Source organism: Anas platyrhynchos, chromosome 20, assembly GCF_047663525.1.
Source record: "Anas platyrhynchos isolate ZD024472 breed Pekin duck chromosome 20, IASCAAS_PekinDuck_T2T, whole genome shotgun sequence".
NCBI classification, from domain to species: domain Eukaryota; kingdom Metazoa; phylum Chordata; class Aves; order Anseriformes; family Anatidae; genus Anas; species Anas platyrhynchos.
Genome location: NC_092606.1, coordinates 11,253,057 through 11,279,427, shown reverse-complemented (window position 1 = coordinate 11,279,427; position 26,371 = coordinate 11,253,057). Strand labels below are relative to the sequence as shown.

Genomic DNA, 26,371 nt, shown 5'->3' with positions numbered 1-26,371 from the left:
CTCCATCAGCAGCAGGGCTGAACCTCCTTGGGTACTGCTGATTGTTTTCTTGAGCAATTGGACATCATTGTCTTTCCCAAACCTGCCTTAATTGGTGATCATAGCCTCAGCATAGCTAAGTTCTGCTTCCCATACCTGGCAGAGATGGCGTCCTCTTGCACAGAGGGTCTGCCCAATACCACAGCTCTCAGAAAGCAGCAGATGTCCCTGCAAAGTCCCACAGAAAGGCTGTGGCATCCATACCAACCAGTCTTCCCCTCTGGCTGTGGGGTCCATGTATCCATATCCCTTCAGAGCTTAGTTGGTCACCATCACGGAATCTGTCACCATTACCCTCATCTTATCCTTGGTAGTCTAGTGGGCAGGATTTGGCACTCTCATTGCCACGGCCTGGGTTCGAGTCCCAGCCAGGGAAGGGGTTCCCCCACTGCAGGTTGCAGCCTTTTCCTGCAGTGCCCTGGAGCAGATCTTGGGGTTTGGAATGATGTGGGGTCAGTGCTTGGGTAACTTTTGGGGTCAGCAGCAACTGACTCTCCCTCACTGCCACAAGGCATCACCTCCAGCAGAAAGCTGTCCTGCATGGAGGGCAGCCAGAGCCTGTCCTGTGGCTGCAGGGAGCAGAGCGATGTGGCTTCAGGGAGGGTGATGTGACTGCAGGGATTAGGGCAATGCAGAGCAGAATGCTGCAGCTGTAGCAAACACAGTGTGGGTTTCTTCCTGTGATAATGAGATGTAGGTGTGCAGGGCTGCTCCAATGAACATAGTCTTCGTCATCCTAAAGGGAAGGGGGCCAGTAGGAGACTGGTGTCAGTAGCAGGTGGGGTCACATCCATCTGTCCCCTCCTGTGGACAAGAGGACAGGGGCTGTCAGTAAAAGCTCCCGCTGTGAGCAGGATTTGAACCTGCGTGGGGAAACCCCATTGGATTTCAAGTCCAACGCCTTCACCGCTCGGCCATCACAGCAGCTTGCATGATGGATTCTCCACAGGAGGATGTCAGGAGGGACTTTTACCTGGCCCTGGGGGGTCACAAAAGGACCCAATTCCATACTAGACAGGGGTCCCTCCTGCACACCCAGTGCTGGTATTTCTGCTACTGCTGTCACCTGCACTGCACTGTGCTGGGAAAGGAAACCAGGCACCATTCACAACATCAGTGGTTGTGATGTGGTAGAGGGACATGGCAGGAACTCTGTGTCCCATCTCATCTCCTTTCTAACAGCAAAAACCTGGCCCTGAACATTCAGCCCCAGCTGTCTTTCCCAGTCTGGGCACACCCTTGCCTGCTCTATCCCTCCTGATACACATACATTTGCTTCTGTGAAAATGGGTCCAGACTTAGCTAATTGAGGCCACCTGACACACAGACCAGGCAGTGTCCTGTCCCACAGCTGGCAGGTTGATATTGCCAGATTTGCATGGTTTTGACCTGTCTTTTGGCTTCTGGCAAAAGGGATTTGGAGAAAGGAATAAAAGAGACTGTTGAGTAGAAATCCTTGCTGAGCAGTCTACAGCAACCTACTTTGTACTACGGAAGTCCTATCTGGAGGACAGTCCTAGAAGCATTTGCCTATCTCTGGTTTGGGTGCCTATCTTTAGATATCCAAAGCCTTTCCTGGGTTCCCAGTGTGTCCTGGTTTTAGCTAGGATAGAGTTAATTTTCCTCCTAGTAGCTGGTAGGGTGCTATGTTTTGGATTTAGGATGAAAATAATGTTGATAACACTGTTGCAGAGCAGTGCTTACACTAAGACAAGGACTTTTCAGCTTCTCACTCTGTCCTGACAGCAGGCAGGCTGGGGGTGCAGCAAAAGCTGGGAGGGGACAGACCCAGAACTGGCCAAAGGGGTATTCCATACAATCTGGTGTCATGCTAAACAATATATAGGGGTGGCTAGCCAGGGTTGGGGGGGAGCAGCTGCTCAGGGATAGGCTGGGCATCAGTCAGAAGGTGGTGAGCAATTCCATTGTGCATCACTTGTTTTGTACATATTATTATTGTTGTTGTTGTTGTTATTGTTATTTTGTTTTCTGTCTTAATAAACTGTCTCTATCTCAACCCACAGGCTTCGGTTTTCTCATTTCTCTCCCCCATCCCAGAGAGGGAGGGGGAGAGGGTAAGCGAACAGCTGTGTGGTGTTTAGCTGCTGGCTATGTTAAACCACAACACAGTGTTATGTCCAGGACCTGTGCGAGTGCTTCAGTATCTCAGTGCCACCCCCTCCCTTGGGTGACTTATTAGCAGGATCAGCTTGGATAGAAACCTCACTGTGCAGGAACTGCATGTTCAGTTCAGTTTGGGCGCAGCTCCCAGCCCAAAGTAGGGTCTTACTGCACTGCCACCCTCCCTGGCGTCTGTCTTTGTAGTTTGATTTTCTTCCTCCACTGGCCAGGGAGGGAGGAGCATGTTCCTGGCGTACTCAGCCTTGACACAGTCACACATGCATGTAAGAATGCGTGTGCATGAATGCCTGCCTGCTCATATGAACCTGTGTGTTGGATTCATAGAATCATTCAGATCAGAAAAGATCTCTAAGATCATCTAGTCCAACCTTTAACCTAGTACTGACAAGTCCACCACTAAACCATGCTACTAAGTCCTACATCTACATGTTTCTTGAAGACCTCCAGGGATGGTGACTCAAACACTTACCTGGGCAGCCTATTCCAATGCTGCACAACCCTTTCAGTAATGAAAATTTCTCCTAATATCTAACCTAAGGAAACCAGGTCCTTAAACCATCTCTATCTCTGCACACATGAAATAGTGAATAGAATAAGACTAACAAATGTGATAGAGCTAAATAGAGGGGTGAGTGGGGGGAATCTGTCTTTGGACAATTATGGAAAGACTCAAGAGAAAAATTAAGCTTAAATTCATCCCTTTCAGTTATTCAGTCCTTTCCCTCTTCTAGGCTCCATATTCACACTCACAGCTAGGAGATGCATCCTCTAGATCTCCTGAAATGACTGTGGGGTTCAGCTTAGGATTTGGCACAAGGGAGAAGAGCTTTCAGAGCTGGAAAGCACTACTGTCCTGATTGGCACAGTTAGTAAAGCTGAGGTCTATGGTCTACAATGAGCTATTTCGTGTTATTCCTTTTGAGCATGAAGTACTGTGCATTTGGTATCTGAAGAGCTCTGTTGAAGTGACGCTTCATTTTAGGGTAAGGGTTCAAACACCCTTCAGATGGCAAATGGAGGAACCTGGAAGGACAAGGTTCACAGAGCACAGAATACTAGAGCCCAAATGGAGGGGTCTGGAGGGGCCCACAGTGTATGTGGAAAGGACAGAGAGGCTCCAGACCCCAATGAAGGGACCTGGAGAGGATCAGAGGAGGTGTGGAGGGTCTGGAGAGCATTGGCAGCTAAACAGAGGAGATTGGAGCAGACCAGAGCATGAAGAAAATGTCTGACAGAGGTAAAGAGGGCATAAGGTTTGATCAGGACACCAGATGGGTCTGGAGAGGACCACATCCTCGACTGGTTCCTGCGGCTTGGCTAGACACAGGCTTTCATTACTCTGGTCAGAATTTCCACAACATTATTCTTTTTTTTTTTTTTTTTTTTTAATTGTTGTTGACTTTTTTTTTTTCTTATCTCATCTTGTGTCATTGTCAGTGAACACCTGTTTTCATCTACAGTTCTTGGAATGTTTACAGACAAAACCATATTGCCTAATAAGAACAGGATGTATTTATAGAAAAATCTGAGAACAAGAGGAGAGATGACAGTTCATCTCATGTTACAAATGGCATTTTTCAATATTATGCAAGACAACAAACTACAACAAAAGCAGTACTCATGAGACAGACTTTTCTTCTTCTTCAGATAAATGTTCAAACACTCCTTCTATCTGCAATTTTTTGCCATTTTATCTCCCAAGGTTCAGAGAATAATGGCTTTTCTCCAGTGCTGGTTTTGGTAGGCCCAGCACATTTCTCTAATACCTAGCCTAAACCTCCCCTAGCACAACTTAAGGCCATTTCCCCTCATCTTATCACTTGATGTTTGGGAGAAGAGCCTGATCCTCACCTTGCTACAACCTCCTTTAATGTAATTGTAAAGCACCTCCCTGATGTACTTTAATTATAAAGGTCTCCCTTGAGCCTTCCTTTCTCCAAGTTAAACAAATCCAGCTCCCTCAGCCACTTCTTGTAAAACATGTTCTCTAGACCCTTCACCAGCTTCATTGTCCTTTGGACACACTCCAGCATCTCAATGCCCTTCTTGTAGTGAGGGGCCCAAAACTGAACACAGTGACCTCACCAGAGCCAAGTACAGGGGGACAATCACTTCCCTAGACCTGCTGGCCACACTGTTTCTTACACAATCCAGGATGCCGTTGGCCTTCTTGGCCACCTGAGCACACTGCTGGCTCATATTCAGCTGGCTATTGACCAATACCCCCAGGTCTCTTTCTGCCAGGCAGCTTTCCAGCCATTCATCTCCTGGCCTGTAGTGCTGCTTGGGGTTACCGTGCCCCAAGTGCAGGTCTTGGTACTTGGCCTTTTTGAACCTCATAGAGTTGGCCTCAGCCCATCATTCCAGCCTATCCAGATCCTTCTGCAGACCCCTCCTACCCTTGAGCCTACATTCCTTCCTAACTTGGCGTTGCCTGTAGACCAACTGAGTATGCACTCCATCCCCCTGTCCAGATCATTGATAACGATACTGAAGAGAACTGGCCCCAACACTGAGCCCTGGGGGGCACAACTAGTGACTGGTCTCCAACTGGATTTAAATCCATTCACCACAACTTTTTGGGCCTGACCACCCAACCAGTGTTTAATCCAATGAAGCATACACCTTTGAGCAGCCATCTTCTTCAGGAGAATGCTGAGGGAAACAGTGTCAAAAGCCTTACTGAAGTCTAAGTAGACCACATCCACAGCCTTTCCTTCATCCACTGAACATGTCACCTTGTTGTAGAAGGAAATCAAATTCATCAAGCAGGCCCTGCCTTTGATAAGCCCATGCTGACTGGGCCTGATCACCTGGTAGTCCTGTAAGTCTTCTCAGTGACTTTCTAGGTGCTTGACAGCCGCTCCTGCTTTGACTTTGTCCCAGATGCCCAGATGAGATAGGAACTGGTTCCAGAGCAGGAAGATAATGTAAACTGGAGAAATGGAGGACTTCAAAGAGAGGTAGGAATCTCACCACCAGGCCTTTGATGCTGTAAAGGCCTCTGGTGCCACCTCCTGAGCGTCCCATGGTGTTGCTGCCAGTCCAACACTGCTGTCCCAACAGCACTGAAAGCGTCCACTGAGAGAAGAGTTTGAAGTGGTCAGATCCCATGGAGCCTTCAAGAATGTATGCAGCTGCTGTGAGATGGGTACCAGCTCCTGCTGGTAGTATTTCGTGCGTAGGGGATTTTCTCAGCAAACTTTACCAGTTGCTGTCCCTGGGTGGACAGTGAGAACTGCAGAACTGCTGGTGGTTGGGGTAGATTGTTTGAACCATGGACAGAAGGGAAGTGTTACGTGTAGGGGAGCCACAGAGCCCACCTTAGCCCATAGCGTCTTGGTTTTTAATTCACCTGATTTCAACCCACACTGTTGCTGTGTTTGGCCTCTTACTTATTGCCCAAGTTGATCCACAAGCAAACCTGTCCAAATCCTTGTTATAGTCTTGTGTCCATACAAGCCTTTTGTGTGTGTGTGTGTTACTTAAGTTTAAAGATCTTGTTGCTACAGCTAATTCTTGATGACATATTTAGCAAACACTATCAGTGGCTGCATAGCTACATATTTTTAGACTTACACTAAGATTTACAGGTGAGGATATGCAACCTAAATGGTATCACCAAGACATAATATGAATAACACAATAAGGGTCTGAAAGAGAAGAATTCTCAAACTTCTATTCACTCAGAACAGAGAGAAGATCTGATAGAGAGGCTATTGTAGTTGAGATAAGTTAATTGATGGATAATGAATGCCCTGGCTGCCCAGATGTCTTGTATGCTTTGCTGAATGGTGATCAGCATTGGTAGGCAATGCTCAAAAGCTCAAAAGATTGCACTGAAGAACCATAACTCCTAGCTGCAGGTGACATGAGTCAACTTGCCTGTGGGCAGTTGGAAGCCCTGGGTACTGTACTTAGACCTGAGCTGGAGTAATTGGCAGGACACATCTAGTGTCACACTTGCAATGCAAATGTCAGGTTACTTCAACCTTGGGAACGGGCATTGCAAAGTGACAATGCACACCCCTGAAGGCAGACAGTGTCCCTGTCTTTGCAGTTTCACTGTTCCAAGGGCAGCTTGGGGGTTTAGGCTTCACTGAGGCACTAATGCAACTGCAATGATACATGTCAAAAATAGAATCATAGAATCATCGAATATTCCAAGTTGGAAGGGACCCATAAGGGTCATCAAGCCCAACTCCTGGCACTGCACAGGTCTACCCAAAAATTCAGACCATGTGACTAAGTGCACAGTCCAATCTCTTCTTGAATTCAGACAGGCTTGGTGCAGTGACTACTTCACTGGGGAGCCTGTTCCAGTGTGCAACCACCCTCTCAGTCAAGAACCTTTTCCTGATGTATAGCCTAAAATACAAAAGCAATTTAGCAAAATCACCCTGAGATACCCAGAATTCTGCATAAGTACAGTTTATATGTAGAAAGCTGGATGGACATGGTAGATCGTCAGTCAGGGTGAGCAGAGCACCTCTAGTACCAGCTTCTGCTTTTGATTCTGAATTTCATTTTAGGAGTGGAAAAAAGGCATTGTATTTTCAGTTCCCAAAAACCTAACCTTCACACATATATAAATATTTGATTTAACGTGATGCATATTTGTTTGCAGTTTTCTTCTTTGTATATTTATCTATTTATTTTGTCTCGGTAAGATCTGTGAAAATATTTAAACACTAGGAAGGACTGGGTACTTAATCTTTTGGGATTTACATGGTTGATCATCGGTAAGAAGTTCCTCTTGAATGTCAGTCTCTCCACAACAGCTTGTATAATGTTCTATAGAATGATAATAAATAACAGTAGTGACACAGGGAAGGGTTTACACTGAACAGTAACTATTTCTGAGCAAACAGAACGGAATTAATTCCTGGTACATTTTGTATTTTTCTTTTGCTGTTCAGAAGTAAGATTTCACTTTTTTAAGATCAGTGATGTACTACTTTTGCAATTCTGACACTAAATCATTGTGGTGTCATAAAGTATTCTGCAATAATGAAATGCTTCTGAAATCTTTGCAGCCAGTACAGGGCAGGGAATTGGTGCTATGGTTTGATTCAAAGATCGAAGCCGAAATTCCTTTAAGTGGTATATTCTTTATTGCAGCGCTGGATGCACGGGGGATCTTTCCACCTATCGTGCATACCCAAAGCGGAAAGCAGTCTTGAATTTATACAATCAATCTATCAATATTCTACAAGCGCCTATACATATGCATTACCTATCCCCGCCTTCCCTCGCTTCTCATGCTAATTAGCCTTTTGGCACCTTGCGCCTGCGTAGAGCCTCCCAAGAATTGTGGGCAGGGGTCTTTGGGACGTGGGCAGGGGTCTCTGGGAGGAAGACCCCGAGTCTTCCTCACAGTGTACTTTTCACCTTTGGTCAGGAATCTGCTGAATTGGCACGTTTCTTAATTGCGAGAGCTGGTTGTTGCCAATTCTTCCGTTTGTTGTATCTTTATAATGAATTCCAATGTCCAATTTTGAGATTTATAGTCCTTACATTTGTTTCTCTGTCCGTCTGCCGCTTCCTTATCATGAGTTCCAGTGTCTTGTTTCGAGATATACAGTCCATGTCTGGGGATTGTCCTTGCCTCCCCAATGCCTCCCCAATACCTCCTTAATCAGGTTGCCTTGGAGTGCCAGTGAATGTGGTACAACATTTAGCATACAGCTCACAAACATACATTGACCATGGTTTTCCTCTTTACCTGCAGCTTCTGGGCACAACCTGTGGGATTTTCACACAAAAAATGCAACACTCTTTCCTTTAGTATGACCTGCTGAGACATCCATTGTTGCCCACTCCCACTTCCACACATGGAGGCTCAAGATTCCCATTTGTTTAATTTCCAATGGCAAAGAGAGGTTGTCACCCCCATGTAGATGATCCTGTTGCCACCACCTGCCACAAAGCCTGGCTGCCCTCAAAGATCATTCAATAAATGCATCTAGGAGTAAAAACAAATAAACAAACAAAAAAAAGACAACCAAAAAAGCAGGTGCACAATGCACTGGACTGCTATCAGCCTGTGACTTCTGATGACAAAAATACTTACTACCCTTCTGGCAACAGTCTGCACTTTAAAAGTCAATGCAAATCAGGTGGTTTTCATAATACTGGCAAAAAACAATCTACCAGCATTGAATTTATACAAATGAGATGTTTTCAAAAATATTGAACCTCATTTTTAAAGAACTGAGGAAACTAAACTTTTTGATAGAGTCTTCAAGCCTGTGACATTTTTCTAGGAGAAGGGCTGGATGAAAATGAAGGACACTGAACAGGACAAATTTCTCTCTTCAGAAGGAAGAACTAGGAAATTCATTCAATTCTTGGATAAAGTTCTACCAACACTGACCAAGTGTTTGATTATTTAACTGCCAAGGTGATGAGCAAGAGTCAACACTGGCTTCTCAAGAAACCATGCCAAACCAATCAGGGCAGCAGGTACTTTGAAGAAAGATAAAGATACCACAGATAAGACCCAGTGGTGCTTTTGGCTCTGCTTCCAATTATATACTTGTAAGCAAACTATCAAAGCCTGGTCTCAAAGAAACTAATTCAGAGTGGGTATAAAACTAACTAAAGAACCTATTATTCAGACATGAATCACTTGATCTCTCTTTGAACACTGGATCACTTCTTCATCCACTACATCATAGGAGCGGAAAATTCAGCTGAGAAAACATACCATGTGATTTCTCCTCCACTTCCTGTCTGCAGTTTGTAGTTCTGGGATACCTGAACTATATTGGTGTCTTTGTGTCTAATACACTTTGGAAGGTTCTTTCTTCCATTAATTTGTCTGATCAGTCGCTGGACTTGTTCTGTGCTCAGTGGTTTCACAGTTATGTGCTGTGTGTAAACCTCTCTCCTTTTGCTTATTTTTGTCCCTGTCTTTTGGTGACTTTAGTCTTCCTTTCATAAGGAGTTCTGGGCCCTTGCTGCTAATGAAAAGAGTTTATTATTCCACAGTAACATTCTTACACTCACCCATCTCACCTATCTGATCTCAAACTGAAATTATTAAGAAATCGAAGATGAATAAATTATAGCAGTATCTTTTGTGGATGATTCATTCTTACCTTTCAAAATTTTTGTCTTATTTTTGATTATTCTTCTGGGTTTAATTTATATAATTTTGCACTTGTTCCATCTTTCCTGGTAGAATGAGGAGTCAGTTCATAGTGTGGCAGAAGTAGTGATTTCAAGTCCCTCAGTGACTTGGACAGGATGGAAGTGCCTGCTTTTGCACTGAAGAAGGCAAGACCATGTGTAGGCATTTGGCTTACTGGTGGAGGAGAAGGAAGGATAGATACGTGCTCTTCATTTTCATACTAAGATATGTTTTAAGTACTTCACCACTGGTAGAGGTGTTCAGATATATGTACACTCTAAGTCAGTACTTAATTTTCTTTTCAGTAAATTGATGGGCTTCTGAAAAAGCTTGTCTGAGCCTAAAAATTTGGCTACTTAAACTGAATACTCATATGAATATGAATAAACATATGAATATCATATCATATCATATCACATCATATCATATCGTATGAATAAACAGAGTACTCTTATTTTCTGAATATAGCTTTACCTGGTACAAGTGCCTTATGTAGGATGTTTTTGTTGTTGTTGTTGTTGTTGTTGTTGTTTTTCCCCACATTGTGGTCATGAGCATTGTCTTTTGAAATAATCCTGACTGATGTTCAAAGAAGTAAATTCTTGCTTCTACCTTCCTGTTTGCCCACTGAAGTGCAGCCCTTTTTCCTACCGATCCACCTTGTTCTGTGCAACTGCCTTGTTCTTTGTCCAGTGTTTTTCATCCACAATTATGAACACAGATTTTATTTTAATTTCCAAATCATTGATGATCTGACAAGTTTTTAATTATACTAATAAAGTTATTAAGCAATTTGAAATGGGATACAACTTTGGTTTTCCTTGATACAAATTTTGGCAAGTACCTGAAATGGCACTTACTCAACTATGTCACTTTAAAATAAGGTTGCAATCTTTTTTTATTTTTTTATTTTTTATAAATATCATGTCTTCACTCCTGCCAAATCTACAGATTCTGATGGCTGGTTACTGCTTATGGTTTTGTATAGTGCTATGACAAATGCATGCAGCCTTCTTCTGCACACTTATGGTCAGCAGTTCATAGCACATATTCTGAAAATACAGGGCACACACAGAGAAACTGCATGCAAGCCCACCGGTCCACCAGGCAGACGTGCTTATTTTGACCTTTGCATACTCTGCAAACACATGTTGGCAAAAAGACACATCTCTGGCTTTCCAAACCAGCAGACATGTCAACCAAAAGGGAAAAAGAAGGCAAATTCCACCATTATCTTCTACCTTCATAAAATTAAGATGTTCCCTTTCACCTTGCAGAAAAGAAATGTGTGCCTTTACTCTTTTTCCTTTTTTACTGTTTTTTTTTTTTTTATTATTATTATTTTTATTTTATTTTTATTTTTATTTTTTCAAAAAGGAAGTACACATTTACCAAAAAGGGATAGAGGTGTGTACACCTTTCTTAATTCAGGAAAGTAAACCAGCAGATATTTCCTCTTGGCTCAACCTGGTCCCAAGTTCTCCCTTTTTGGCCACACCCAGGTCAGACCCAGCTGATTTCTGCCCTGCTGCAGATGTTATAAATGACTGGCTAGTTTCCCAGTCTTTTGAACTCTGCAGAGATGGAAGGTAAGATCAGTGCTTTTTAATCTTAAGTCTGTATTTAACCAGTTTGGTATTTCTGGTGTGGGTATCGATGCATTCCTTAACTGAGCCCAAGGAGATGAGGACACAGAGTAGAGCATTAGGAGCTGGTGTCTCTACTTACTTCTCTCAGCATACCTAAAATACATATATTTTGAGAAGTGAGAAAAAGGGGTTTTCCTCCCTCACGTAGCAATACATGGCAGTAAAAGACTGCAAGGAATAAGCAGCTGTCAATCCCTGTGAAGAATTTCCCTGGGCTGCAAATACAAATAGCCTGGCTCATGATGAGAATTTCACCAGTTCCTCCAAATTTTATCTTCATTTCCTGTTCTAAACTGTTAAAATATTGACTAAATGGCTTTATATATATACATAATTACAACCTTTTTGTTAAGTAATTCCTTCCAAGGAAGTCATTCTGCTACTGTATATATAAAGTCTGGAGGACCAGTGCTAGATTTGCCTCCTCATCAGTAACAAGACTGAGAAGGGGAAGAGAGGGCAGGCTGACCATGAATTTATGGAGTCTCCTTCACACCAGCCACCTGCAATGGACCCTCCCAATCTCCGTACAGTGGGACACTGTCCTCTTCTAATACGCTTTCCTGACAACCCTTGTCACTGAAGGTTGAACTGTATTTTGCTATCTCCTTGGCAATTACTCAGTGCAATTTATTAAATGTCCTACATCACAGGTACAGCCTTGTGTCCCACCAAGACCTGCAGCTACTGTCTTTGCAAGTCAGAATCCCACCTACAAACCTGATCAGAGGGGTTCTGTATTTTATTCCTGGGTCCTGAAAGAAATACTCCAACCAAACAAGGCCTGTCAATCCCTTCTGATGGTTCAGGGAAGCTCTGCCCATTCATTTATGTGAACTGAGAATTATTATGTTTTGTTTCTCTCTAGGCATAAAACTGATAGTAACTCTGCAAGGAGTAATCATCACCTTCTGCTTAGTTGGGCCATTGGACTCCTCATTAAATCGTAAGTTTGTTTTTCCTCCTGCTGATATTGTGCTTGAAAAAATGTGATGTTTTATGGGCCATTTGAGTCAAAACTCAGTCAGTCTGATTTCCTAGTTAGTCATAGCTCCAATATAAGTTTGAAATACCCTTCAAATTTGCCCACTGACAATGAAATCAATGCCTAAGAAGCTTGTCTTGTTGGGTCTTCCAAGGGCGTGAGTATCATTTTATGACAGTAAAACTGGTCACAGACCATATATTTGGCTTCTTCCATGTTATATCTTAAGTGAATGTCCCTTCTTAAGGGGAAGAATAACTTCAAAAAGAAGGGTGAAAATTAACTCTCTAAAGATGTCCCAAAGCCAACAGAGTCAAGTATGACATGGATAATAAGCTATCACTTTATAGTCACTTACTGTCCTATAACTTTCATGACCTTAGTAATGGGGCAAAGCAGGTGAACAGGAGGAACAGACAAATCTGTCAAAGTAGTGCTAAAAACATAGTGAGAATTGCAAGTAAAGTGAGTCAACATGCCCCAGCACCCAGAGATAGAGTGGGATGTGTAGCTCCTGGTGTGCACTACAAAGTATCAAAGTATCCTCAATTTCTGCTTTTTGAGTAGAGCACTTGGAAGCGCTATCAGACTCATCTCTCCTGAGCACCATAAATGAAGCCAGGCAGCTGGTGGATTCAGCATACTTACGTGCCCGAAAAAGGTGAGTCTTTTTTTGCACAACAGCTTCAACATTATAAGGCAATAAGAGGAAATATTTGTTCTTCTCTCCAGTGCGTGTCTATTAAGGAGACACCTTTATCTAAGGACTCTCCCTGTTATAGTTGAAGAGGTCCTTTTCCTCAGTCTGGCTGGATCTGGTGTCTAGTGGTATGAGCATGATGTTTCTGTGTCACCAAAGTTAAAGGGAGTCAAAAACCAGGAACTGGTTTATACCATTTGTATTGTCCCCGAAAGCCAGTTCCAGGCAGCAGGCTGTTTTGGGGACGAGTCCCTTTTTCTACAAAAGATTCCTGGGGCCAGGAACAGAAACAGCATATCCAAGACGGTTTCTGTTCACAGAATATATATTAGGGCATCCTAAATGTAAAGTTTTATCCAGTGACTGAATAACTCAGTTTTCCACAGATTTTTTTTCTAGCTTTTCATATAGTTTAACAAGACTCATTGTGACAAGGATGTAAAGCAAACTTGAAAGGGATTACAATGACTTGTTTTCCAAAATTTACCTAAGATAGAGATATGCAAACCTGATGAGTAGTCAGTCATGACTAAGTACACCAGCCCTGCCGGGCAGAAGACGTCACTTCACGGGGCTCTTTCCTGTTTAGTTTAAAGCAAAAACTAGAGGAAAAAGTTGCCAGCCCCATGGATTTCCTGAAGCACTTAAAGGAGCCTGTAGGAAGAACCAGATGTGCAGTCCGTGCTGCTGACTATTTGGAAACTACCTTGAAACTCCTCAAAGGAAAGCTGCAGCTGCTTGGGAAGGGGAGATTCAATGTTACAGGTAATGTGGTTTAGTCCAAAATATCTTGCCAACAGCAGAAAAGCTATCACAGCAGGCACATTAGAGAGCAGCTCTGCCGTGATCCAAACAACTGGTTATAAAGCCCTTCCCTACAGAAGCAAAGCTGGTTCTGTTTGACTTTATGGTCCTGGGTGAGCAGACCCTGTAAATAGTGGAAAGATAAAGTGTGTTCAGAGGCAGACCCAGACCACCTGGTGTATTAATCATCAGTTTGGCACTGCCTCTTTCAACTCATATCTTTGATTAAATAAAAAAAAAGCCTAGAGTGAATGGGGGTAGTAACAAGGTTGTTAAGAATAAGTAGAATAAATCTGTGACAAACCATGCTGAGTGTCAGGAGACTCTAGCCTCCAAGGACAGAAGCACATCTACACGCTCATGATTTTGTTCCCAGTCAAATATAAAACTTTGCTGGTGATGATGGTCCCCAAATCTCCTGGAAAGTTGTTCCATGCCATCCCAGCTTTCCTTGCCCAGAGATGACAAAAGGTTTTAGGGATCAAATTAACAATGGAAACACAGCTGTTATATTTCCACAGTCCTGACTCAGATCACAGCTAGCGTGCCTCTAGTCAACCCAGCCCTGCCTGTGCTAGAGAATATAAAGAACACACAGATGAGCAATTTCTCATCTATTCTGCCTGAATGTTTCTGAGATATCAACCAAACGGGGCTCTTCAAATTATTGCAGTGGTCCTGACTGTATTCCTTGTTTTATTCCCAATGGATTAATTCCTAGAACAAATAAAACAATTGTCATGTGACCTTGCTGATGTTGGAGGTACATTGTGTCACAGCTGAGGAGTGTGAACCAGCCATCTGGAGTCTTTGAGCTGAGCACAGCTGCTAAAGCACAGGCTGCAATGCCAGGTAATTGGCAGCTGCAACGTGCCCACCATCAAGCTGATGCTGACAATTTGCTGGTGCAAAGAAGTTCTTGTTTAAGACAACTTCACTAGTGCTGAGCTCTGGTGTCATCCCTTCTTGCTAAGCCTCACAGCGTTACCACTATTCTCATAGTATCTCACATCTCCTCTTCATTTTTTTTTTTTTTTTGTAGTTACTAGACTTAGTAAGAGCAGAGTAATTCTGGATGAGCTAATGGTCTGTGGCACAGAGAGGCAGAAGTTATTATGAGGAAACCAGTTACTGCATATCAGCTGGTACCCAGCAACTTTTTGCATATGTGTTCTTAGGCCAATAAATGCCATGTGATAAATATCTGTAATAGAACAGGGATAAGTGAAGACCTGCATTTGGTCAGATGAATCATGAGCTGAACTTCAATGTAACTACCCCTAAGTAACTTCAGGAAAGCTGTCAACTCTAGACACCAAAAGTCAGTGCATGAACCTTCTCCATTTGTGATTCATCTTCAGAGAAAATTCACTGAGCTTGTTAAAGCCATTGTACAAGTTTAAATCCCTGAGAAGAAGTGTTATCTGGTGGGCGTTAGTTGCTGACATTTTCGGCATAGACCCACTGTTTCCCATGCCAAGATTCTTGTGTTGCTGAGAGATGAAGTAGGCAGATATTGGTAACAGAATGGCAGAAAATGCATTCTTCTTGTGGAATACAGTTTAAATCAGAGGAAGTTTTAAATAACATTTGATGTTGGTGCAGTGGATGCTGACCTTACTAGGGATACAGAAATTTCAAGCATTAACTTAGAATACCAAAAAGATACAATAAGAGTGAATGTTATTTTGCATGGTTTCTTTTGCAGACCTCCTAGACACAAAACAGAAGGAGATGATTTCCAGAGAAACTGGCTGTGACTATCATTCTATTAAATGCCCAGAGGATGATATTTACCGGACCATTACTGGAGAGTGTAACAACAGGTAGGATTTGTGTGTGGGCAAGGAGTTTATGCATTGACTTGGTTAGAAGTCTTAAAGCCATTTGTGTACCTTTCAAAAGGGCAAGAAGAGTGAAATGTCTTTTTTTAAAAAAATATTATTATTATTTTTTAATGATGCCAGTATCAGATGTTTCATTTCTATTTATACCTGGCAGGAAAAAAGATATGTCTTGAAAATTTTGCATATAAGTCCACTGCTCTCCATACATTGCTTTGGCTGAAGGAAAGGAATTCCTGCGGTGCAGAAGGTCAAAAGTTGAGGAAAGAATATTTGGGGACTATGGAATCCTACCACTCTCTCTGTTTGAGGTCCCAGAAAACCTCCCCTTCTTCCTTTGTAATACTAGTAATATTGATTTTCCCAGCCTTAGGGAGACTCCAAGTTTTGAACCTGATGAGCATCGATTATAAAAATTTTTAACTTCAGATTTCTTGGACATAGTACCTAAATAATATTTTTAAAAACATAGGTCTCATGGGTCCTGTGAATATAAATAATCCTTGTTTGTTATACTCCAGTAAGAATTATGGCACATGAGACTAATTTTAGTGCCTGGTTTGTATAAACGCATCTTTATAACTCTCAGCATATCTGTGGCTATCCAAGTACATACTCTTATTTGCTTCCCATTCTTATGCATCAAAAGACTTTCATTCTTGGCTTTTTAGCTCCGCATAGCACGATCCTTTAAGCTGGAAAAAAAAAGAGTTTTTCACTTTTCTGGGCATTGTTACTTCCTGGTTCAAACCTGGGATCATACTTTGGTTTGTTTCTCCTTGATAGCTTTTTGTTTGTTTGTTTTTGGTTGGTTGGGATTTTTGATGAGCAGAAAATTTCTAGCCTGATACTTGGAAAGCAAAGCATACTGTCCTGGTCTGCCACAGATTTGCTGCCTGATCTCAAGCTGAGCAAGATCCATTTTAAATGATCTTTATATAACACAGATCTTTATATAACTCCAGACCCCAGATGTGATTGCACATCACAGCTCTATATGACCTGTGTGGGGAGCTCACACTCAGTGCTGGCATTATGGTTAATCTGTACTTTAGCTCCATCCACAGAGGCTTCAGCACCCAAAGAGCAGCTATGCCCATGCTGTTTCTTAGGCTCACAGTAGGGTTGTCTTCTGGCTTCCTAATCCAGTGAGATAACAAGATACTCAGTAACAAAGGCACTCTGTGTTTTATAAAGATCATTTAAAATGGATCTTGCTCAGCTTGAGATGCACACCATGAGATAGTGCTTGAATACTCTGCAAAAATTTCCTGTAAGGACAATAATAGCAATCGAAACAAGCTGTGGAGGTAATGGGGTCTGTACTAATTTATTTATTTTATAATTGCTTCAGCTATGGTGTGGCATTTGTTCTAGGGCATGCTCTAATTTCACAGCACATTGGTGTGAATTCTGGGTATACTACCTCTTCTTCAGTATAGACAGGTATTACCCCATGTTTATTGATTTAAAAGTTTATACACAGACAGTTGATGCGCATAAGCTGATATTCAGTAACTATCTTCCTCAAAATAGCCTGTTTTACTGTGTCCCTAGAGTCACAGATCATTAGCTCAACCAGTATTATTGTTCTTCTGAACAAGTTTTACTAATGTTATTGATAACGCAGTTATAGAATAGTGTAGAAATGTATAACCTACTCCCTTTCAAGATTGCCTAGTTAACTGAAGCTAACCTTGAGTTTATTGACTGAGTGATTTCAAAAGCTGTTTGGGGAAAAAATCTGATGGTTCATAGTTCCCTACAAGGAATTTGCTTTTAGTGTTTCAAGTCACAACCAGGATTAACTCTTATTGTGCCAAGTCAGCTGAGGAAACCTGTCTTCAAAACTGGTAGGCACACAGATAAGTTTAAGAATGCTCTCACCTTGCAACTATTCATTTGTACTGCAAATAGGGCCCATGACATATTGGATTATAGAAGGAGGAGGAGGAACATGACGTGCAGATAGAGGGTCCAGTTTTGGATAGTCCATAATTCATGAGGGATGCAAAACAAACTAGTGAGGATTTAGCAGAGGACTTTCAGGAATATCAGGGGCCTAGAGCACATGGCCTATGAGAAGGAGTGAAGGAAGCTAGGCTTCTGTAGTTTGGCTAGGAGGAGGCCAAAAGCAGATCTAGTATCTGCATCAGCTATTTGAAGTGTAGTTACCAAACAATGGAGTCAAATTCTTCTAATTAATGTGGGAAAATATACTTACTATAACTGCAGATAGCACTTTGAGCTGTTTATGCTGGACAAGGGGAAAACTTCCCGAAGGAGCAGCCTTGGGACTGGTCCCCACTGAGGTGAGGGACCTTCATCCTTTGGTGGAGGATCTTCATCCTTTGAGGCTTCCAAGCCTCAACTGGACAAAGCATAGCCACCCTGATAATTGATGATGGCCTTACTGTGAGACTGTGATTTTGTGTGACCAAGGTGCTAGAGAGATATAAATTCCAAATAAAATTAATTTAATGTCATGAGGAATCTTATTTTTTAAAAAAGTTTATTTAGATAAACTTTAATAAATAAACTTAAAAAAAAAAAAAAGAAGAAAAGACGCCTCATGACATTATATTAATTTTATTTGGAATTTATAATAATAATCCACAGTCATAATCTTGGTATTGTTTACTTCTCAGTGTTTTCTGGCTATCACCTTTGTTACTGGAATAATCAGACATGGATTAAAGGCCTGGAAAGCATTTGTCTACATGCCTGAAATAATTAAATTATCTATGAAATAATACCAGTGTTTGCATTTCTTCTTGTGATGTTCCAGAAAGCATTCTCATTTTGGGGCCTCCAACCATGCATTTGTTCGCTGGCTCCCAGCAGCATATGAAGATGGAGTGTCTGTTCCCAGAGGAGTAAGTGAAGGAAAGCTTTACAATGGATTTCCACTCCCACTGGTGAGAACAGTTACTCTTGTCTGAGTAATAGTAGTGAATGTTGCCCTCAGGAAGCAGAAAGTTATTCACTTTCATCAGAAGTGAAACAATGACAATACCTAGAGTGTAAATTGGCTGCTAAATCAGGTACTAACTTAGAGATTGTTTTCTGAAATGAAGTTGTGGCATGGGCTCATGTGTTTGTCAGAGACAGAGATGAGAAACAATGATGCAAGTACTTCACTAAGCAAAGCCAGGGCAACATCAAAATATTTTCAGAAGTGTGCATTTTCGGGTTTGGTGCAGACAGCACCAGGGTGGGCACAGATACAACAGGATTTTTATACATGCAAGGAGGCTTGGCTGTTCCTAAGCCATCTTGTCTTTATGGGTATGTGCACATACCTCACATCGAGCCTGCCATGAAGAGAGGCTTGGCTGAGTGATTGTGGAGTTAAGATGGTGCTGCAAAAGGGCTGGAGGCTATAATCACATCAATTTTAGTCCAACTGAGACATGGCATGGGGCTGTTCAAAGCCATAATTAACTCTTATGAACGTATCTAAGATCATCTTAGCCATGTTCTCATGGTAGGTGTTATGCTGAAAGGCAAATTCATCTTGGAACAGATAGTCCACACGTTAATTTTGATTTTCTCCAGGTTCGAAAAGTGTCCAATGAACTTGCTCGAACAGGCAATGAGAACGTTACTCAGGATCAAGAGCTCTCTCTTTTCTTCATGCACTGGGGCCAGTGGATCAGCCATGATATAGACTTATCCCCTTCCAGTGGTGCAGGAGCAAACCTGAATCTTCACTGTGAGACCAACTGTACCTTCAAGTCCCCTTGCTTCCCAATCAAGGTACCATGAATTTTGTTCCATCCCATGCCACCTTAATAATAAAAAAAGCCACACAACTTTCTCTGAGGCATTGCTTATGTTTGTTTGCTTTAGTTCCCCCCTGATGACCCACGGGTGCTGAGATCAAATTCTTGTATGCCGTTCATCCAGTCAGCTTCAGTGTGCAATTCCAGGACATTTACCCGCGAGCAGATCAATGCAGTCAGCTCATTCATTGATGCCAGCATGGTGTATGGGAGCGAAGACTCTGTGGCAAAGAGTCTTAGAAATCAGACCAGCTGGATGGGTTTGTTGGCTGTGAACCAGAACTTTACTGATGCAGGGTTGGAGTTTTTGCCCTTTGAGAACAAAACAAAAAGTATTTGTGTACTCACAAACAAGAGTATGAATATCCCCTGTTTTAAAGCAGGTAAGGTACATCCATGGAGTAATTTTCTCCTGGGAGCAACAGTGATATTTTAATGGTCCATAAAGCCAAAAAGGATTGTTATGGTCACTTGTCTCATGTCTATTTATATTTGCATGAGGCGCTGCAAGACGTGAATTTATAAGGTGAAAGACAGAGACCACTCCTAAATTTAGAAAGAGTAATAACAAAACAATAATTGTTTAATTAAATACAAAAGTGACTTTATTTTCATTTCCAGAAAGAGTTACAGCAAATCCTCCCCCACCCCCTTCAAAAGTTTTTTCAAAGGTAGGAGATTTTTTTTCAATAGAATAAATAACAGTTTAAAATTTCCCAGTGACTTTTTCCCTCCTACCTAGAATTCACCAGTTTTCAATTCAATAAGTACTAAAAATTAAAAGCTCTTAAATTCTATTAGTAACTCCTTCATACTACAATATAAATTTGTAATATTTAAGAATATCCCAACATATATCTGAAGACAAATCTAGAAATTTCAGTCTGAATTTTAAACAAGCCAATGACTCAAAAGGTCATGATTTAAAATGGGAAGTAGTCCAGAATAAGTACAATATTAAAACAAAACAAAAAAACTAGAAATGTGAAGCTTTCAAAGGTAATGATAAGAATATAACACGTACCCATTACATAATATTGTCACTTTCCTTCCACATGAGAAGATCCCCTTGCTGAATGAGGAGAGACACAGTGCTTCTGTAAGCTGCCTGAGGGACTTTGCCACATCTCCTCAGTTTTCTCTCCAGCATCTCTGCTGAAAGCACATTCACAAGCCTCTCAGAGGTGTTCACAACTTGAGTGAACTGAGATTTTTCAAAACCAAACATTCACAGTGATACAAAGGAAGATAGTTAAAAGCCTTGAGGTACAAGAGGAAGACAGATGTTAGATTTTCACAAAACGATATGTTTACAGGTACTTCATGAACAAGTGCAATTTAGCTTAAATTGCCCAAAGCCCCCTCTCCAAGGTTTTTGGATAAATGATCTGGATTGTCTGTGATGGAAACAAATATCTGGCATGAGTGTGAGGAAGTGTGACCACAAGCATTACTGTCAGTAGCACTATTGGTTGCTGCTTGTCTGTCTTAACATCAAAATCTGCTGTTGAAATAAAAAGCAGCTTACAAACTTTCTAAAATATTTTCATTTATAGGGGACAAACGCGTAACTGAAAACCTGGGACTTTCTGCTCTGCACACTGTCTTCCTCAGAGAGCACAATCGCCTGGTTACAAAGCTGGGGAAGTTAAATCCTCACTGGGATGGTGAAAAGCTTTACCAAGAGAGTCGAAAGATCATAGTTGCCATGACTCAGGTACCAACCTCTACTCACTGTTTATCACTTGCATCCTTAGAAATTGGTTTTATTCCTGTAAAGGGAGGAAAAATAGTGCTTTGCATAACTCATGGAGATATTTGTGGGAGCTGAAAACTCATGAATAAGCACAGTCCACCTGAGACAGCATGCATGTCCAGAGGTTTTGTGAAACCCACGTGTACTTTCTTTAGCAGATATGAAGATGTTCGATTCAGCTGTTCTTTGTCACCTTGTGTAGTAACAACAGGATGGAAATCATAGAAAATCCTCCTCCCCTTTCTCTAATGCAAATAACATTGCTGCCTTTTTTTTTTTTTTAATCAATTATTTTACCTCAGCATCTCCTGCCAGACTCATATTATTGCTACAGCTTTTTTTTTTTGTTTGTTTTGTTTTTTTGTTTTTCTCTCTCTCTCTCTCTTCCCTGAATATCTTACAATGTCTCTGTCACTGGTCTAAGATTCTGTGTTCACTGAGATTCCACGTTCTCTTTGACATTGATGGCATTTCTGCTACAGCTGCTGACCATTTGCTCTGCTTTTATACCTTTTTCAGATAATAACATACAGGGATTATCTTCCACTTGTGCTTGGAGAGGAGACTAACAGGTGGATACCCTCGTACAGTGGTTACAATGAGACTATGAATCCTACGGTATCAAATGTTTTCTCTTTGGCTTTCCGATTTGGTCATACCTCAGTACAGCCTTTTGTATCCCGTTTAGATGACAGTTTTCAGCCTATGAGTCAACTTTCCCATGTCCCTCTTCATTTGACATTTTGTGCTTCTTGGAGAATTATAACAGAAGGTAAGAACATAGGGCAGCCAGCAGTCTTGATCTGGTCCTGAAGTAGGCACTCAGGTGGAGGTACAGTGGTTAGACACAAGCCTAGACTCCAAAAACTGCTCTAGCTCCATTTACTTAATTTTTAACACAAATTATAGTGCCATTGAGCTTGAAAGTTGCTCATGACATGTCTACCCAAGGGGCTGAAGACAAATGTGGTCTGCCAGATGTGGCACATCAGAACAGTCCTGCAGAACTGTCTCCAAACATATCACAAGAACATTGAACCTGTACTGTACCCAGGGGAAGGAGCTCTGCCCAAAATTACATGTTGTAATACTCTAGTCATTGAATGTTATTGAGCACCCACTACATCATTGCATTCATATTCTGAACATGCCAGTAAATAACCAGAATATGTAACAGATCAAATCTGCATCTCAGGTGGCCGTCTGCCTATCATCTCAGTGAGACCTGACAGTGTGAGCACTGTGCCTTCACTCAAATACTGTAGTTGCTCATGCTGTTCTGGGAGGCACAAGATTCACAGTGCCAAAAATCAGTCAAACAAAATTTAGGCCAGACTAAGCAAGTTTTGTTTTTTTTATAACCCCCTGTAGTTGGTAGGCATTGCCAGAGGGTGACACATCAATCCAACTGAGCTAAGACAGGATAATTGCTTTCTAGTGGTCTCTTTATGACTCTAAAGAGAGTTATGGAATCCAGCTCTTATACAGCTAATGTCTGCAGGCATGAATCTTTCCAAGGAAGACAAATGTCTCCTCCAAAATGAATTATCTCACTAATTATGGAAAATATACCAAAATGTACGCATGCAGCCAGTTTTACTGTATTTTTGTAATTCTGTCTTAATGCCTATGAAAAAGACAGACAAACAGACATGAATTGATTTTATTTTTTTTCATTTAATATTCCAGTAAATATTTCTCAGTTGATAGCTAATTCTAAACAAAGTAAATTGCAGAACAAAACTTTGGATGGAACCCCGTACATCAGTGTGTGTTGGGGACTGACTGCCTAAGGAGCAGGTCTGCAGAAGGGGACCTGGGGGTACCGGTTGGCAACAAGTTCATTTAAGGTTGAAGAAAGGAAGGTTGAGGGACAGGAAGGGATAGGGAATCTGGTTGCTGAAGGGGGGCCTTATCAGCTGGCCTTTGCAGATATGTACATAGGCATTAGCATATGCTGAGATGGAATTGTGGAACTACACTGCTCAGAGTAGAAAAATGATCTAATGCAGCACTGTTTCAGCTGCATAGAAGGGCCTATCAAAGCTGGAACTTGGTAAAAAGATAAGTCCTTTCCTGATTTGCAATGAATGCAGGTGGCATTGACCCTCTGATACGAGGCATGGTTGTTGATCAAGCAAAACTAATGAAACAGAATCAACTGCTTGTTGAGGAGCTCCAGAACCACCTTTTTGAACAGACTGCTGTAATGGGTCTGGATCTAGCAGCCCTGAATTTGCAGCGGGGAAGAGACCATGGCCTTCCAGGTAAGGAGACACAAGTCCACAGATCCTGTGAATAAAATTCCTTTTTCTTTGTTGTTTATATCAGCTTCATGAATGTACCAAGCTTTTTCCAAACCAATGGGGGAAAACAAACAAACAAACAAACAAAAAAAAACACACACACACACACAAGAAAAAAAAAAGTACTTTGATTTGAGGTGGAAGAAAGGATAGACAGACTCAGGGAAGAAGAGTCTATTATACAGATTTTTCTCTGAGGAAGTAAGAAGAGGACAAGGGACCTGGAGAGCAAAGATGATAGTTGGAATAATGTATTAAAGGGTGGAAGAAGCAGTGGTGTATTGCCAAGAAAGCGTGTGGTGTACAGAAGGTACAGACCCAAGTGACAAAGTTCAATTTTCATCTAAGCTGGACAGACCATCTGTTCTTTGCCCATCAAGACTCGTTTTATGTCTTCAAACAACCCACAACTCTGAGCAGAAGTGGTTTTTACCCATGGGGATGATTGCCTCCAGGTGCTGCAGAGGAATTGGTGTTTTTGGGATAAGCACAACAAAATGTCTTTCCTACAATTTTGATCATAGGCATTTTGCCTCCTGCAAGAACTGGTGCATTCACCCTCAGTACCAGGTGGCTCTAAGTGACAGGATGGGCTGATCTGGTAGTCATGTGTAAAGTAAACCCAAAATGTTAGTATGTGCATATAAAAACAACTTTTGAGAACATCTGTTGTGACTGTCTCTACCTAGGTAAGAATGTCTTCCAAGTCCTTTAATGCCATGTGAAGAAGCAGATGTTGCTCATGACCTCAGGGGTCTGTTTAGCTTCTGAGCATAAGCAGATAGTGGGGAGACATGGGTCCTGACCAGCTTCTGCTTTTGCAGGTTACAATGCCTGGAGGCGCTTCTGTGGGCTCTCCCAGCCTCAAAGTGTAGAGGAACTCTCTGAGGTGCTAGGCAACTCCAAATTGGCCAAGAAGTACATGGACTTGTATGGGACACCAGACAATATTGACCTTTGGATTGGTGCAATTGCAGAGCCCTTCATTCCCCAGGGTAGAGTCGGGCCCCTCCTGGCCTGCATCATTGGCACCCAGTTCAGGAACCTGCGTGACGGAGACAGGTAGGTGGCTCTCCCATGGCATTTATTATGGGGAAAAATGGTTACATTTTATGCCTTGCACTGATCCAGCCCATCTCTAACACATCACTGAGTGCTCCCAGAAGGACTCACACCTTGATTTTAGCCCTAGTTGTCAAAGGGTTCTTTCTTACAGCCCAGCCATACAGACCCACGTGTCTGAGGAGCACCAGCTCCAGGCCATGGGTGATCTGCAGCAGACTCTGCTTGAGGTGACATTTGCTCTCAACGTACAGAAGGGAGGAGGATCAGTCACTGTGTCCCAGCAACCTGGTGATGCTGTGTACCAGCAGATGAGTGTGGCAGAAGTCACACCTGGAGACACCTCTTTCCAAAGTGTTGTGCCTATGGCCTGATGAATTAAGGTGGATCTGAACTGGGATTCATCTTGGCCAGATTTCCATTTTGGGAAGTAAACAGCATCGAGTGCCTTGAAGGAGACTATAAGCTGCTTCTGTAAATATCATTGCAGATTCTGGTGGGAGAAACCAGGAGTTTTCACTCTGCAGCAGTTACATGCACTGAAAAAAGTCTCTCTGTCGAAGGTGATCTGTGATAATACTCATATCAAAAAGTTACCCCAGGACATGTTCCAAGCCAACACTTATCCTGAGAACTTCGTTGACTGCCATGAGATTGATATGCTCAATCTCTCAGCCTGGAAAGATGAACCTGAGAGTGGCAGGAAAGGTACTCAGGGGACTTCCCTTGTCTCTCGAAAATACTAAATCTGATCTACGCTCTCCTGCACCTAAAGAAATAAAAGAATTATGGTCATCATAGTGATCCTGCCCCCAGAATATAGTATGTCCATCCATTCAGCCCCACTCAGACACAACAGGAAGCGCACAAGCTGTTAGCCTACTTTTCTCATAATCCACTCCTTAGCAGCCTAATTCTTCCTCTTCAACTTGATGGAAAATCCCTGACAGTCCAGTCTGTTTTGGCCCCTGTGAATGTGTCCTTCTCTAGGAAACATTCCAAGTCAGATAATTTATTCCAAGATATCTGGAGTCTTTCTTCATAGGGACGTGTCTATGAAGAAATCAATCAGAATTATCCAAACTGCTTCAAACTCTTACTCTGCTGGTCTAAGCCCCTATTTTCCTCTTGCCTTCCCCGAGGAATTACAGTATTTTAAGTTACACTATCAAATAAAAATGTGGAGAGGAATACTGTGTCCAGCAAAGACTTTCTGCTATTCAGTAGCCTTTTCTGCTTCATTTATAGCTTCTAATCTTGCTCTTCCAACAGGTACTGGAAACTTCTTTTGACGGCACTAAGCTGTGCATACTGCCTATATGTCATGTTCAACTAACTGCTGTACTGAGCATCTGGCATGTGTTTTCCCAGAGAGAAGCTCAAGACTGAGACCACTGTTTTATTTGCTGTACTGTATTTTTTCTCATTCTTTTGTAAAAGCTTTCTGTAATTAAATTATTCAGATAAAGTAGTGACATTTTATCACCTATTGCCTTAAAAATTTTCCGAGGTTTACAAGATTCAGTTAGGTGCCTTTTGTTTTCTGAATGTTTAAAAGCACAATCAAAGAAGAAATTTTCTGCTTCCCATCCTGAAGGGGAGGGAAATCTAGAAGCCAAGGTGCTTGCATGAAACAGGTTTCAAACATTGTCCTTATTTATGATCTCTTAGTTACAGAAGTAGTAATTTAGCCTTCTAAATCAAATTCCTTATCCTTTGTATCTGCTCAGAATCTAGCAAGTGCATGTAACGTAAAATCTTTATCCCAATGTTACTTATCTCCTTGTTTTGCTAAAGAGTGTAGCTTGGAGGGGGAGGAGAAGGGCTGTTTCTAGTTAGCAGTGAGATTTCACTCTTGGAAGATGCTGGAGAATGGCAGCTGCATCCTGAAGCCTAGAGACAACTTTTACTTAACTCCATTGTGAAGATGTGTTTGTGTTGAGCATTAATAAAATACATTAAATGCACTCATCTGCATTTGGCATCCATTCTGGTATGTCAAATATCTGTCCCAAAATATTCTTTGACTATGGTTCATAGCTAAACTTATCAGCACAAAAAAAAACAAAAAACAAACAAACTGTAAATTGACTGGTATGTAAACCACAAACGTTAGGGCTAAAAATTAATCATCTGGTAAAATGATCACTCCCAAGACTGTATT

The 26,371-nt window shown here is 41.8% G+C and overlaps 1 protein-coding gene and 2 non-coding genes across 8 annotated transcripts; 2 read left to right on the top strand and 1 right to left on the bottom strand.

Annotated features, from left to right (window-relative positions):
* The first annotated feature begins 343 nt into the window (after positions 1 to 343).
* On the top strand, positions 344 to 415 carry TRNAE-CUC (transfer RNA glutamic acid (anticodon CUC)). Its single transcript has one exon. It is a non-coding gene; the product is annotated as a tRNA-Glu (tRNA).
* Positions 416 to 881: 466 nt separating this feature from the next.
* TRNAS-UGA (transfer RNA serine (anticodon UGA)) lies at positions 882 to 963 on the bottom strand. Its single transcript has one exon. It is a non-coding gene; the product is annotated as a tRNA-Ser (tRNA).
* Positions 964 to 11,771: 10,808 nt separating this feature from the next.
* On the top strand, positions 11,772 to 26,174 carry LOC101805061 (myeloperoxidase). Of its 6 annotated transcripts, XM_013096102.5 has the most exons (13): positions 11,778 to 11,911; positions 12,518 to 12,611; positions 13,240 to 13,415; positions 15,163 to 15,280; positions 18,087 to 18,216; positions 18,857 to 19,057; positions 19,151 to 19,466; positions 20,640 to 20,800; positions 21,359 to 21,611; positions 22,936 to 23,106; positions 23,970 to 24,207; positions 24,698 to 24,915; positions 25,480 to 26,174. In XM_013096102.5, exons 1-13 carry the CDS (start codon positions 11,815 to 11,817, stop codon positions 25,497 to 25,499), a joined length of 2,193 nt encoding a protein of 730 aa, XP_012951556.4. In that variant the 5' UTR covers positions 11,778 to 11,814; the 3' UTR covers positions 25,500 to 26,174. The 6 variants fall into 6 exon arrangements, with proteins under 6 accessions (XP_021125493.4, XP_012951556.4, XP_021125491.4 ...); XM_021269816.4 differs by having other exon boundaries at positions 18,087 to 18,174; positions 24,698 to 26,174; XM_021269817.4 differs by lacking the exon at positions 24,698 to 24,915.
* The last annotated feature ends 197 nt before the right edge of the window (positions 26,175 to 26,371 follow it).